Source organism: Ursus arctos, unplaced genomic scaffold (genome assembly GCF_023065955.2).
Source record: "Ursus arctos isolate Adak ecotype North America unplaced genomic scaffold, UrsArc2.0 scaffold_10, whole genome shotgun sequence".
Classification (NCBI taxonomy): Eukaryota; Metazoa; Chordata; class Mammalia; order Carnivora; family Ursidae; genus Ursus; species Ursus arctos.
In genome coordinates, this window is record NW_026622764.1 from 73,261,537 (window position 1) to 73,276,434 (window position 14,898).

A 14,898-nucleotide genomic window follows, 5' to 3' on the forward strand; every position below is an offset into this window, starting at 1 on the left:
GAGTGGACATGCTTGCTTATTCCAGGGTCTCTAAAGTGATTTTATTTACTCTCAGAAGGGACTACAGTGCTAAGGAAAAACAGTTACATCCACACACACACACTCACACAAGTATATTACATTTTTCTCCTATCAGCAGGAAACAAAGCAGTCAATGTTCTGAAAGTGCACAAAATAAATATGTACAATGTAAAAAATTAATTATAATTTTTGCTTTCTGGAAACTTGTAGATCTCTTGTTTTATCACAATTCCATCCTTCCTCCCTAAATATAATATAGTTTTTCAGGGGCACCTGGGTGGCTCAGTTAAGCGTCTGCCTTCTGCGCAGGTTATGATCCCTGGGTTCTGGGATCAAGCCCTGTGCTGGGCTCCCTGCTCAGTGGGGAATCTGCTTCTCCCTTTCCCTCCGGCCCTGTGCTCTCTCTCTCTCAAATAAATAAATAACATCTTTCTAAAAACTAATATGGTTTTCACGAAATACATCATGTCTTTTTACTTATTTTAAATGGGTGAAAGATTCATTTTTGCATGGTTTGCTTACATTGCTTTCGGAGTTAGTTCTAAAGGGTCCTGATGAAAACAGATATAAATGCATGAATTTACATAGATATAAATATATGAATGCCTGTTCATCTTTTCTGTTCTCATTTCCCCTGTGTTATATTTTCCTCATCTGCCTGTTTTTAATTCTCTTTCTTGTTCTGTTGGATTGGATGTATTTATATGTGCCACCTCAAATTCTTTCTGGACCAAAGCATGATTTTCATAAAACAATAAACAGATTTATTCAGGACAAGGTGACAACTAACATCGGCGTTTCCAAAAGTTTAAAGTAAAAATGGATTCCAACATGTATACCAGAAAATAATGCTTTAAATAACATCTCCCCCATAAAACTAAGTATGAATGCTTAGAGAAGCGAACCACAGATGCGGCATCAAACCTAGAAAAGAAGGAAGCAAATTAAATTCTTTCTCAATCTAAGTAGAACATTCAAGAGGTTTATTCTTAGATCTGCACACATTAATTTAAACAGAACCCTTACTCTAGGCACCTTTATCCTCCAAACTCTTCCTTTCTTTTCATTGACCTCTGATGGCATTTTCCTATTTCCCTGATGCATGGGAGGGCCACCTATTCTTATGCACTTTAAAGCCATCCCACGTGGAGGGATTGCTCTAGAAACTGCCTTTGGAACCTTGGAATATTTCCACGCTTTTTCCTTCTGGGTCCTTCATCAGAAGACCTATTTCTGGGGCGCCTGGGTGGCTCAGTCGTTAAGCGTCTGCCTTTGGCTCAGGGCGTGATCCCGGCATTCTGGGATCGAGCCCCACATCAGGCTCCTCTGCTGGGAACCTGCTTCTTCCTCTCCCACTCCCCCTGCTTGTGTTCCCTCTCTCGCTGGCTGTCTCTCTCTGTCAAATAAATAAATAAAATATTAAAAAAAAAAAAAGAAGACCTATTTCTAGGCATTGGGCTCTGGCAATGTCTGGTGTTGGGCTCTGGCAATGTCTGGTGTAAAGACGTCTGTATGTCTTCCTTCCATGTTCTTACGGTTGGAAAGTGGGTGATGAGTGGAGTTGTTTTGTGGGGAAGATGCACCTCCCTCTCGTTTTTTGTGTAAGAAAATAATCACATATTATTGTTACTCTATTACTGTTTTAAGTTTTTATTTGCATTCCAGTTAGTTAACATACGGTGTGATATTAGTTTCAGGTGTACAGTATAGTGATTCAGCTCTTCCATATAACACCGGTGCTCATCAGGACAAGTGCCCTCCTTAATCCCCATCACCTATTTCCCTCATCCCCCCACCCACCTCCCCTCTGGTGACCATCAGTTTGTTCTGTATAGTTAAGAGTCTGTTTCTTGGTTTGCAACTCTTTTTTTCTCTTTGCTCATTTGTTTTGTTTCTCAAATTCCACATATGAGTGAAATCATCTGGTATTTGTCTTTCTGTGACTGACTTATTTCGCTTAACACAACACTCTAGCTCCATCCATGTCGTTACAAATGACAAGATTTTTCCTTTATGGTCAAATAATATCCATTGTGTGTGTGTGTGTGTGTGTGTGTGTGTGTGTATACACATATGGCACATCTTCTTTATGCATACCTCAGTCCATAGACACTTGGCTGTTTTCTTAATTTGGCTATTGTAGTTAATGCTGCTACGAGACATCAGGGTGCATGTATCCCTTTGAATTAGTATTTTTGTATTCTTTGGGTGAGTGCCTACTAGTGCAATTGCTGGGTCATAGGGTAGCTCTATTTTTAACTTTCTTTTTTTTTTTTTAAAGATTTTATTTATTTGACAGAGAGAGACACAGTGAGAGAGGCAACACAAGCAAGGGGAGTGGGAGAGGGAGAAGCAGGCTTCCTGCTGAGCAGGGAGCCCAATGTGGAGCTTGATCCCAGGACCCTGGGATCATGACCTGAGCCAAAGGCAGACTCTTAACGACTGAGCCACCCAGGTGCCCCCTATTTTTAACTTTTTGAGGAACCTCCATACTGTTCTCCAGAGTGGCCGCACCAGTTTGCATTCCTACCAACAGTACTGCAATTCTATGATTAAAGAAATGGCAAACAAGGAGAATCTTTTCCTTTTGCTTCCCAGTGGTTTGTTTTGCCCAAAGTAGCACATGGTATGAAGGAGGCTGGGGCTTGGGCTACAGCAGAGCTTTGGGAGAGAGGGGTTCGATCCTAGCTCCACCGTGTCACGTGCTGTGAGCTGGTTGCAAGGAAATTGACCTCTTGGATCCTCCTTTGAATCTGTACAACGGTTAGTGGTAGCTATGACAAAGAGATAATGTGGGTAGTGGGCTAGCAGGGTCCCTTGGTAACCATTAGCCTCCTGCACTCACATCCTACTTCCCTTTGTAGGGAAAGAATTAATTACAAATGAGTAGTAAGAATTAGAAAGCGACATTAGTCTTATAATCAAACAACCACAACTTTCAAAGGATACGCCACCGGGCTATCCTCCTGAAGGCAGCTTCAGTGAAGAATAGCTAGCCCTGTGATTTTTTTGTACATGATCTCATTTAATATTCTCAGCAACCCCTGAGGTGGCTGTTATTACCCATGTGTACAACTGGGGAGACCAGAGTCAGAGATGAAGTGTCCTGCCCAGCTGATGCATTTAGAGCTCAGGCTGACATCAGTATGTGCTTGCTGACCATGCAACACTGTCAGACCCTCTGAACCTCTGTGTTCACTCAGTCCGTACCACAGCTTCCTCTGTCCACTCTAAAAACTGCTGGAAACAGAGACTACTCTTTGTTTGTCTTGATGAGGAAACAAACTCAGCAAGGCACCCATGTGCCCATATACCTAATTGGACCTAAAACCCTATCAGAAAACCTGGACTTAGTCTTAGTTGGTTCCATCAGGGAATTCATGGCATTTCCATACTCTCTGGGGCTTCCAGCATCTACCTTTCTAAATAGCTTTATTTGTCGTTATAGCTTTATTGTCTTTATACTGTCTGACTTTTGTTTGTAGTCTGTTCTGCACTCAAAGCTTGGCTCCCAGGGCAGGGACCTGGGCTGTTTCCTTGTCAGTGGTCTCCCCAGCACCTACCACCCACCAGTAGATAGGCACCAGTGAGGATTTGTGGAGTGAGTAGATTTCTGAAGTCTGTCAGTCTAACCACCTGCAATTGCTGAGGGGTAATGAGTACAAGCCACCTCTTTGAGCTAACAAGGGATTTTTCTGTAGCACTGCAACACAGAGGATTAAATCTGGTTGTGAGAGCACTGTGGCAGCTGTTTGGGGGTAGAGCGTTTGGCAGAAGGATCTTTGCATCCATTTAGACCAGCTTACTCAGGTAACCACCTATACCTCAAGCAGTAGAGTGGATCTGAATTCCAGGATGTGCTTTAGTGATGATTCTCATGGTGGAAATTTCAGGGAGGAAAGAGAAACCGTTCTGGAGGGCTCCTTGTTCTGTCTGGGGGTAAGAGCTCAGCACCAATAGCTTTTACTGCTTCTCAGACTGTCCCTGCGGCTTAAGTGAACTTCCTTAGGCCTGTCATTTTTCTTGCCCTATTTTTATTTTCTGAAAATGCGTTCCCATTAGCAACTTGACTGTTTATAAATCAGAAAATCTGTGTTTTGGGGAATGGTGGAGGGCTGTGCCAATCAATTATGATGCAGTTCAATAGAATCAATGCAATTAGCAAAGTCCGTGTATATAAATTCTCGACGGCTCTCTTTGGTATGAAAAACACACAGTTCAAATCATCGTTAAAAATCCTTGGGAAAAAAAAAATTCCGCATTTAGTCTAATACTATAATTAGGACCAAGAAATTTAGTCAGGAGCTTCCTGAAATTTCCTTAGCTCAGTTCAGGCTTTGAGAAACGGTGAGTGTGTGTGTTTCTGTGTGTGTGTGTGTGTGTGTGTGTGTGTACACGCGCATGCGACTGGTGAAATAGGAATCCTATGTTTGCTTATTTATGCTGCCACTTATTTCCCCACCCTCTTCTCCTCGAAGCCTTTCCTTCCAAATCAAATTGTCCCACTTCCTTCCCTTGGCTTCCTCAAAACCCTGAGGATTCAAACGAGATGGAGAGCGACTCCGCCCTCTTATGAATATGCAACAGCGAGGGGTGGGGAGGGAGCTCGGGAGAAAAGCCCTGCGAGGAAATTCAACCTGGGCCGCCCGAAACGGGCTCCCGCCGGCCGCGCTCACCCTCCGCCCGGGTCTCCAGGGACCAGCACACAATAGCACAGCCAGGGGCCTGGGAAGCTCAATTCGCCCCCGACGAGGAGCCGGTGGACTTGGTCCTCGCCAGGGAGATGTGGCATCTGAGCAGCCCCTGAGAGCCCATCTGAACTCTGCCAGGAAGGCCACCGCCGGCCGGATTAACCGTCTCCCGACCGCCGGGCCTTAGGTCCCCGCCCTTTGTGGTGCAAATGAGGAGCACGCAGGGGCCCGGGGGGCGGCGCTCGCAGGGGACGAAGTTTGCCCGCTGCTTCTCCGAGACTTCCTTCACACTTTGAGCGCGGCGCGGCATGCTCACATCCCTCCAGGGATCCCCCCTGCCGACGTGGAGGAATGCTGAGGAAGGTAAGTGGGTTCTCTTTGCCGGTTGTCACCTCTCCCTCACGTTTGAAGAAGGGACGACCAAGCAGCAGGTGGCTGGAATTCTGTGCCCGTGGAACATTTTTTCGGAAACAAGGGTGAGAGAAGGCGGGGATTAGCCGCTCTGGGTAAGAGACCGGGCAGAGCTGTTGGAGAATAAATGTTTGAAAAGTTGCCGCGACTCAGCAGGTGCTGGGGGCGAGCGCGCAGAGCTGTCCCCCCGCGGCCGAAGCACAAAGCCCGCGCGCTGGCGCGGCCGCGTTGCCATGGCAGCAGGGGCGGGGCCAAGCCGCGGCGTGGCTGGGTTGCCGGGCGACGGAGGGGCGCGGGAGAGGGGGACGCAAAATCTTTAGGAGCTTTTCCCCGAGATGAGCCAACTCTTGTCTCACCGGATCGTTAACTCAAGTGTGCTGGCCGACAGTTGTCCTCTGGTAAGGGAATCAGGCTACCACGGGCTTAATGCCATAATGCTCTGCTTTCGAAATACTGGATTGTTGTCTGATGGAAGACACGAAAAAGTTAAAAGATTCTTCTTCCTAAAGTAATCACAATAAAAAGTATTCTGTTTCCTCGTTTTCCATATAGCAAATGCTGAGGAAGAGTCCTTAATTATCATCATTAAGAAAAAAATAAAATACAGAGCCTGGTTTGGGTCCATGCAAATGAATTGGACTTCAACCTTCCAACATATTAACCAAAATCTTTGCAAAATAAAAGCACGTATAGTGGGTAGCAGGCACAGTTTGAAACATTCAGACAGTTGCATCTTAAAATGTTTTACAAAGACATGAATTTCACAAGGCATGGGAGAGAATGTTATTTTTTTTTCATTGGGTATTTTCTTATATGTAAATGTGCCAGATAATTTTGGCTTATTATCTCAAAGATTATTTGTTTGAGCCATACACTGCAGAAAAAAATATTGAAAAGGAATTTGAATTATCTTTTCTAGAGTAGTGATTGGCAGCTACAGTAGTATTTTACACCCCCCCCCTTTCCCATTTATCCTATTATAGCTAGAGCTATATACTGGTGTTTTTAGTTTCTCAGATTTTAATCGTGTTTATTGAAGACACTGATCTGTTAACAGTTCTTAAGCTGTGTTCCACACACTGCTTTATTTCTTTTTTCTGCCTCCAATTTATTATTTATTTATTTACTTACTTATTTATTTATTTATTTATTTTTGAGAGAGAACACTAGCAGGGATGGGGGGGCGGGCAGAGGGAGAAGGATGGAGAGACTCCTAAGCAGGTTCCATGCTCAGGGCAGAGCCCCACAGGGGGCTTAATCTCAGAACCCTGAGATCCTGACCTGAGCAGAAATCAGGAGGTGATTGCTTAAGCGATTAAGCCACCCAGGAGCCCCCTCTCTGCCTCCAATTTAAAATTGTCTATGTGTTATTTATCCATGTATTTATTTTATCAACTGTTTATTAGGCTTTGCTATGTGCTCTGTATAGACCCAGACTTGGGATTAAGTGGTGGAGGGACATACAAAGCTGAATTAGAAAAATATACAGTTTACGGAGAGGAAAAGGCTAGGAAGCATTTATACACCACTATGATATATTCTCATTTAGAAATGGCACCCAGGATATCTCCTGCTGCTGACCAGGAAAGGTGCACTGATCACAGTTGAGCTTTGTGCTTCATCACCTTTGTCCTTCCAAAGCAGGCCTTATTCATGGACCAGTTTAAACTATGAGGAAGGTGAGACTAGAAAAGTACAGTAATCTGCCTTAGTTCTTATTTGAGTAAGAGGTAAAGTCGGGATCTAAATCTAAATGTGACTGCTATGACATGCTGCGTGAAATCCTTATCCCTATGTCCCTACCAAATTACCATATTTTGATCAGTCTTAGTAATGAGTGTAAATTTCTAAAAATAATTATGTTGTTTTCTTTTTGGTTGAGATGTTTTCAAAATCAGATATTTCTAAAGTCAAATATCAATTGCATTTCTGAAGAGTACATGTTCATCCTACTGGAATGTTGCTATTGTCAATCATCTTTTTTTAGGGGTTCCTGAGGAGCTAATGAAAAACCAAGAATTTCATTATTCAAATCATGTTTTAAGGATATTAGAGATACTTTTATATTAAAGCATTCTATTTTACAAATGATTATAGAATTAGATTTGTTTGAAGCAAAATACACTACTTCACATTCAGGTTTTTATTCCTTTCCTAACTTTGTAATTTTTTTTTTTTTTTGTTAAAGATTTTGTTTATTTATTTGTCAGAGAGGGAGAGAGGGCCCAAGCAGGGGTGAGTGGCAGGCAGAACAGGCAGAGGGAGAAGCAGGCTCCCCGCTGAGCAAGGAGCTGGATGCTGAATTGGATCCCAGGACCCCGGGATCATGACCTGAGCCGAAGGGAGTCGCTTAACCGACTGAGCCACCCAGGCGACTCTACCTTTCTTAGTTTTATATCTTTTTACTCAGATTTGTTAGCTTCTGTTGGTAGTGACTTTAGTACATGATAGCTAGAAATTGCTATCTGGGAAGTTGTCTTATACAGTTCAGGCGTGAACCTGGTTTGACCTGATCAGAGACCCTGAAAACCAGTGTGAACTGATTTTTAAAGTGTTTTTTACTGTAAAAAAATATATTTCTAAATAGATTACAGGATCCATGAAGGCAAGAAGCAGGTCTTTTGTGTCTTTAGAACCCATCTTTTAATATCAAGTACAACATTCTTCATAAATTTTAAGTGGCAGGAGAAACAAAAGTAAACTCTATTAGGCCAATGAAATATAGAGTAGAAATAATCCTTTAAAATACATGATATTGAGAGTCACAGAAGTTCTAATGATTTCCTGATTGTTTTTTTCATGATACTACACTACAAACTAATAGGTAGGACCTATTTTACAAATAGAAAAACTGAGCCACGGTGGTTAGTATATAAAATATTTTCCAATGTTTTATCTTAATTGAACCTCACAACCACCATGCAATAATTTCCCGTCACTATTTTTTTAATATATGAAAACATAGAAACTCAGAAGTTGAGTGACGTGGTCAGGGTCAGCCAGAGAGGGAGAGGCACATGTGCTAATGATGTCAAGTGACTTTGTGCACTATACCCTTACAAACCAGATGGACCTGTGAGCTTTGGGAGTCTGAGCCTCTGGACAGACCTGGGGGTGCTGGGTGCAAGATGCCTCCTGTCTCACCTTCCAAGCTTCCACATCTGTTTGGGTAAAAGGGCAGAGACCGTCTTTTAAAAGACAAGTACGGGGGCGCCCAGGTGGCTCAGTCAGTTAAGCGTCTGCCTTTGGCTCAGGTCATGGTTCCAGGGTCCTAGGATTGAGCCCCGCATCGGGCTCCCTGCTCAGCGGGGAGTCTGCTTCTCCCTCTTCTTCTGCCCCTCCCCCTTCTCATGGTCTCTCTCTCTCTCTCTCTCTCTCAAATAAATAATAAATAAATAAATAAATCTTAAAAACAACAGCAACAACAACAAAATAAAAGACAAGTACAGACAGAGGCAGGGTAGAAGCAAGGAAGACATGCTCAGTGGAGCAAAAGAAAGGGAAAAAACAGTGAAATGAAGTTAATAAAAGAAGGAACCAGTGTTCACAAGTGGTAGTGAGGAGACCCAGGTGTATTAGTTTGTTACAATTGCTATAACAAAGTACCACAGGCTGGCTGATTGGAACAACAGACATTTATACTTCTGGAGGCTGCAAGTCTGAGGTCAAGGCGTCAGCAGGGTTGTTTTCTTCCGACACCCCTCCTTAGCTTGTATGTGGCTGCCTTTTGCTGTATCTCACACGGTCTTCCTCTGTGTGTAAGTCTGTCTGTGTCCTGATCTCTTCTTATGACACCTGTCCTGTTGGATTAGAGCCCACCCATATGACCTCATTTTACCTTAATTCTTAATTGCCACTTTCTAGGCCCTATCTCCACGTACAGTCACATTAACTGGGGGTTAGAACTTCAACATATGAATTTTGGGGTAACTCAAGTCAGTCCGTAATAGAGAATAAGAAAAGTGAACCTGATTTATAATTCTGAATTCATGGCTTATTTCAATTGCTTTATTCCTGTTCATATTCTCTCCTGGCCCAAATAAATGCTGGCGCGAGTTGCGACAACTTTTTTTTACATCAGTATATTCCACTGGGTGTATAAAGAAAAAAAAAAGAGATTCAGAACTGAATTCATCTATATTTAGCTTGCTTCATACTTTATTTTCACTCTCACCTCTGGAGGGCCAGCTTCAAGCCTTGTCAAGTTTTGACAAGGGCAGACAAAGCCAATCATGGTCCCACTGCCAGCCAGGTCTCACCTATCTTTCTGCCTTTTCTGAGCTGTGGAGTGCATACGATTTGAGTCCTATGCACTCCCGGTGTGGTGTGATGAATCCAGTAAAAATGAACTCACAACCCTGAGAGGACAGCGAAGCATAGCTCTTACAAGCCTCACAGCCGTGGAAATAAGCTAGAGAGACCTATCAGAAAGGCATTTTCCAGCTTATTTCCAACAAGGTATGCGCTGTGAAAGGTAGCCCGAAGAATGTAAGTTTTCTCTGAGGCGTTGAGCAGCTACAAGGTTATAATGGGAATATGTTGCAAAGACTCAAATTATTAAAATGCTCTGGTCATAGAATAACAGGGACGAGACAGATCTTGGGAGTCTTGTGGCCTGTGCCCTGTTCAGAGCATAGAAATTGCTCTGTAAAGGTAGGAATTAGTGCTGGGTTTCACGAGGGCCAAAGAAGATTCCAGGGTCTTCTGCTAGAAAAGTTTTGTATCTAAACAATCATCAGAATCTCAGAGTACTTTTGTTTCCTTGACTTCCTTCGTTACTTCATGTTCTGCCTTCAGAAAAGGTGAAACCTACCTGTCTACTTTTCTTTATGCAATATTTCGTGATTTGCTAAAAGAGTTTTAATAGGTCACTTCTTGGCCCTTCTCTGTAAGTTGAACTGAAACTCTGTCCATTGTTTTAGGAATCTGTTTCTATTAGTCCCGCAAAAGCTACCCCTCGCCATCTGGAATTGTGGAGTTGTTATTTATGTCTTCATGGCACCTCCCTGACTCGTTCCTCTTTGGGGACCATCCTATTTATGTCAAGTGTGAAGCCCCGGACTATATTCTGAAATATCCCTACTGAAGAGTCAGCACCCAATACACTTGGTGGAGTTTTTTCAAGAAATACCAGAAGCTTGGGAAATGCACTCTTTGGCTGTGATCCAGTAGCTTTCCATTCCATGATGGGTGGTTTCAGAAACAGGTTCTTGGTTGGAATAGCTATTGTTACCCAGCCAAAAAAAAAGTGCCTATTTCTCAGAGCGATGCATACTTAATTAGTGAAGGGATCAATGCCAGTGCCTAGAATGTGAAAAGTCAGCTTTGAAAGTTTGAGTAAGTCCCTGAAGGGCAAAACTATGTATTTCTTCTTGTGATACGAGCCAGACATTGGTCTAACTGGTCAGTTGTGCAAATCGGCTGACACAGGGCCCGGAGGTGGGCTGGCCTGCTCCACAGCTGCTTCTGTAACACCTTTTCATTAAAAGGTTGCCTCAGAGGCACTCCCCTCAAATTAGGAGAAAAGAGCCAAAGACATATGTGTAAAGAGTGAGGGAAAACTACCATCCATGGCTATTTAGACTTCCCCAGATTTTGGTGCAGTGAAATACCTTTCATTCCCTTGTGTTACTGAAGAAAATCATGACCTTGAAGTGTCTGGAAAGTTCCCAGGCAGTCATCAAGTATTTATCAATCACTTAGTATCTACTTGGTGCTGACAGGGCATAAGAAGATATGTCATGAGCTTTCTCCTCAGGAAGCTGATACTAGAGTTCCTGGTAAACAGGCATGAAAATCTGAAAGCTCGGTTGCGTGTGCTCCTAGACGTACGGCAGCCCCAGGAACGACTGTCCAGGTGGGACTTGGGGGCTGGGGAACTACATTGTCCTTCCTCTCTGTGGCTTTGCACGTGTTTATCTCCTTCAAGTTCTCCTCTCCCCAACCCCCTAAGCCTAGGCCCCTTCCGGCTTTTCAGAGTCTTGTTTCAACCCAGTAAGGATGCTCAAGAAATGCTATCTTTGAATGTGTTTACTACATTCAAGGGGTGAATCTGGCCATAGGATTTTAAGCCTTTGTCCTCCTGGAGGAGACGCATCACCATTTGATGGAAATAAAAGAAGGGGCTAGATTGAAGGAGCAGAAGAGAAAACCGTTTCAACCTCTTTCCTCACTGATAGTGGTTGTAAATCTTTGGTAAGCCACAAAAAGACTGTCTGAGTTTACAGAACATTTTAAGGACGGAAAGATATGTCGGCAACGACATATGACTATGAGACTGTGTTGAGGGTGGCAGCAGGGCGGAGAGGAGAAAAACATTGCCCAGAACCCTAGATGGTGACAGAAGATAGGGCAGCAGCAAGTGGCCATTATCCCAAGACTGGGAAGAAAATAAACATGGCAACTGGGAAGCCAGCTCAGGATACAGAAGTGCCCCCTGGGGTTATCCTCCCGAAGCCCCAGGCTCCACACTCCTCACCTACTGGAACCCAGCTCCTCCCTTCGTGATTATCAGCAGGGATTTGGAGCAGGAGGGGTCCCCACCAGGGAGTGTAGATGGCGTTGTTCTTCGAGTTTCAAGGTGGAATAGTAAATTCAGTTCAGCCTTAGATTCTCAGGTGGTTTTGTTTGTTTGTTTGTTAAGCATACCGCTTCTTCACGTGCATGCATTCGGTATTTGGGGCCGGCTCAGGGATATATTCATCGTATATCCATTGCTAAGGAAAATGCGTGCCAAATTCCAAACAAGTGAGATGTATTTTTATTGCACTGTTTGTGGCATGAAGATTAATGCAACAAGAATTTCATTTGGATGGCCAAGATGTAAGAGCAAAGAGCATTAGCGGAGCGTTGGGAGATGTGCATGTAAGTCTGTGTCTAATACCAATTAAGAAATGTTTAGCAAGCCAGACTCCCAGAGGTTACATTTTGTTATCTGCAAGAGGAGGGACTTGACTAGATAATTTCGAAGGTTCTTTAATTGTCTGGAATTCTGTTCTTTCTAAAAGGCAGCCTGAAATGGAATGTGTCTTCTGTAAGAATCCCAAATGCTTGTCAACGATCAATCCTTTTGCCTTCCATCTCTACGTTTTCGAGTGATCCTATGGGACTGTAATGGTCAATGATAATGTTACCAACCTGTTTTCATGCACAAGATTGGGAGTCTTTCCAGGAAAAGTTTTAGAAGTGAGAAGTTATTAGCTTTTCTTAATTCATTCTTTCAGGTCATGGCTTTGTAAAATAGAATTGTCTTCAGACGCTCCTGGCTTCCATGTCTTGGCTGTGAGATCTCAGCCTTGAGAAGCGATCAGGCCATTCAGCAGTCATAGTGCCACGAAATGTCACAATCCTTTGAAGTTGTTCTTGTTGTTATTATATTACACCTCAAGTAGAATATCTCAGGATGCATCCTCAGCCCAAATGCCTGTCATGTCTTTTGATTGGGAAGGCAGACAGATGTCCCTGTGCAGTACAAAGTGAAGCCCAATGGTCATTTACTGTAGAGTATGTAATAGTGTAAATATTGACACATTTACAAATAGTGTAAATTATCAAGTATAACATGAAATTTTGGAAAGTCTTAAATGTTGGTATTTTAATTTCTCTCTCTCTCTTTTTTTTAAGATTTTATTTATTTATTTGACAGAGATAGAGACAGCCAGCGAGAGAGGGAACACAAGCAGGGGGAGTGGGAGAGGAAGAAGCAGGCTCATAGCGGAGGAGCCTGATGTGGGACTCGATCCCAGAACGCCAGGATCACGCCCTGAACCGAAGGCAGACGCTTAACGACTGCGCCACCCAGGCGCCCCTAATTTCTCTTTTAAATGAACTAGTAGATCAAACCTTGGCAGGGTGGGGGGTGGGGAAGAAAGAAAGAACACTTTTTCCCATCTAGCTCTTCAATATGTATGTGACTTGAAAGCTAGGAAGCACACTACCTATATATAAGATACCCACATGTTTAGTGGGATGGAAGATGGCTGGAATAATGTGAAAATCAACAGTTCCTCTGATTGTGGGAATACATTCTCTGGAGAAAAGTGTAAGCGCTTTTAAAGTTAAATATATTAGTCACTGGCAGCTCTGGGAATCTGCCCAAACAAATCATTGTCCCAGCAATGTTTGTGTTCAGCCAGTTTGAGCCGTCAACCACTGAATTAGGCACTTTTCCCCCTAAAAGACATGATTTGGCCAGTAAGAATTTGGTTATGCAATTAAATGTTCACCAATTAGGAGGTAAAGGCCCTGGATTTGGAAATTTTGGTATTTTAATGATCCAAAGTATAAATAGTTTTTACCCCCACAATAAATAACAGATGTAAAAATTTTAATTTCAAATTGGCCAATCTTCAAAGCCACACTGCAAGCCATACACTAAGGTATTGAGGATAATAAGAAAAACTAGAATGCCATTAGCAGTGAGAAACTTTTTTTAAAAAAAGAAAGAAAGAAAAGAAAAGAAAAGAAAAAGAAGGGCAAAGTCCTTTAGAAAATGACTTAATATTCTTTTCCAGTTAAACATAAGAAAAATGAAAAAATTTTCCAAGAACATTGACCAATGATAGAGTTTCTTGTAAAAAACTGTATTTTTTTTTTTTTACTAGAACTCTACTCAGAAGTTTAGGAGTCACATTTCCTCTTCTAAAGGCAACAGGAGATAATATTATCAAGATTTGATGAGTATTATACCTGCAAAATTTAATCACAGGCACTTTGTTCTAGTTATGATGAGATGGGTTTAGGAAAGGAAGGAGACAGTGGAAGTCCCCAGCAGCTGAACAGAAGGCCCCAGGGCGGGACAGGGGCTGAAGGAGTGGACTGGAAGGAGGGCAGTGCCCTTGCTTGGTTCTTTCTTTGGGAAAGGGGCTTCTGGAATTTTCACTGGGATCCGATTTATGAAAACTGCTTATGAGAGGATGAGAAAGATTTAGCCCAAGTAGTTAAATGAATATGAATTAGACAGATGATAGAAATATCCTTCATTGATATTTTTATTCAAGTAGTTCATATTAAAAGTTAGTGTTCTTGATAGTTGAATTTGCTAATTGAACAAAAAGGTATATCCCACTAGTTTACTAAAAATCTATTTTAAAATTCTGATTATTTAAAACATGGGTTTTCATAGTGGGAAAGATGGCAGTGTGTAGGAAAGCATGAAAAACTCTATTTTTTAAAAAATTAAGTGCATTAATTTTTAAAAATTGTGTTAATTTTTAAAAATATGTAACTTATTTATGTGCTGTGAAATGAGAGGGTAGAAAACAGCATCTACTGAAAAGTCGTCTCCTATGTCTTCCTGCCTTCCACCCGCTAACACTTCCACAGTCACCCAGCTCCCCGGAAGCAGCCAGTATTACCTGGTTCTTCCATATGCTTCGGAGAAAGTCTGGACCTGTGTAAGTGAATATATTTTCTTCTGTCCCCTCTCCGTTTGTTATACATGTGATGACATCGTCTACATGCTATTCTGGATCTTTCATTTTCACTTCATGATACACTTCAGAGATTATTCCTTATCAGTACATAAGACAATTCTTCATTCTCTTTTTTTAGTGTGGTAAAATATATATAATATAAAATTTACTATTTTAAAGCGTACAGTTCAGTGGCATTAAGTACTTTCACATTGTTGTGTGCAATCGTCACTATCATCCATCTCCAGAACTTTTTTATCATCTCAAACTGAAACCCTACCGCCATTAAACAACAGCTCCCCACACCCTGTAGCCCCTGGTAACCCCATTCTACTTTCTGTGTCTATGAATTCGACTCTTCT

At 42.4% G+C, this 14,898-nt stretch overlaps 1 protein-coding gene across 1 annotated transcript in view; it reads left to right on the forward strand.

The window, feature by feature from the left end:
* The first annotated feature begins 4,638 nt into the window (after nucleotides 1–4,638).
* SPATA13 (spermatogenesis associated 13) overlaps nucleotides 4,639–14,898 on the forward strand; it is a 330,909-nt gene continuing 320,649 nt past the window's right edge. The window contains exon 1 of the mRNA XM_057309635.1: nucleotides 4,639–5,075. Within this exon, the coding sequence (XP_057165618.1) occupies nucleotides 5,064–5,075 (12 nt within the window). The 5' untranslated portion in view covers nucleotides 4,639–5,063. The remainder of the gene's footprint in view (nucleotides 5,076–14,898) is intronic.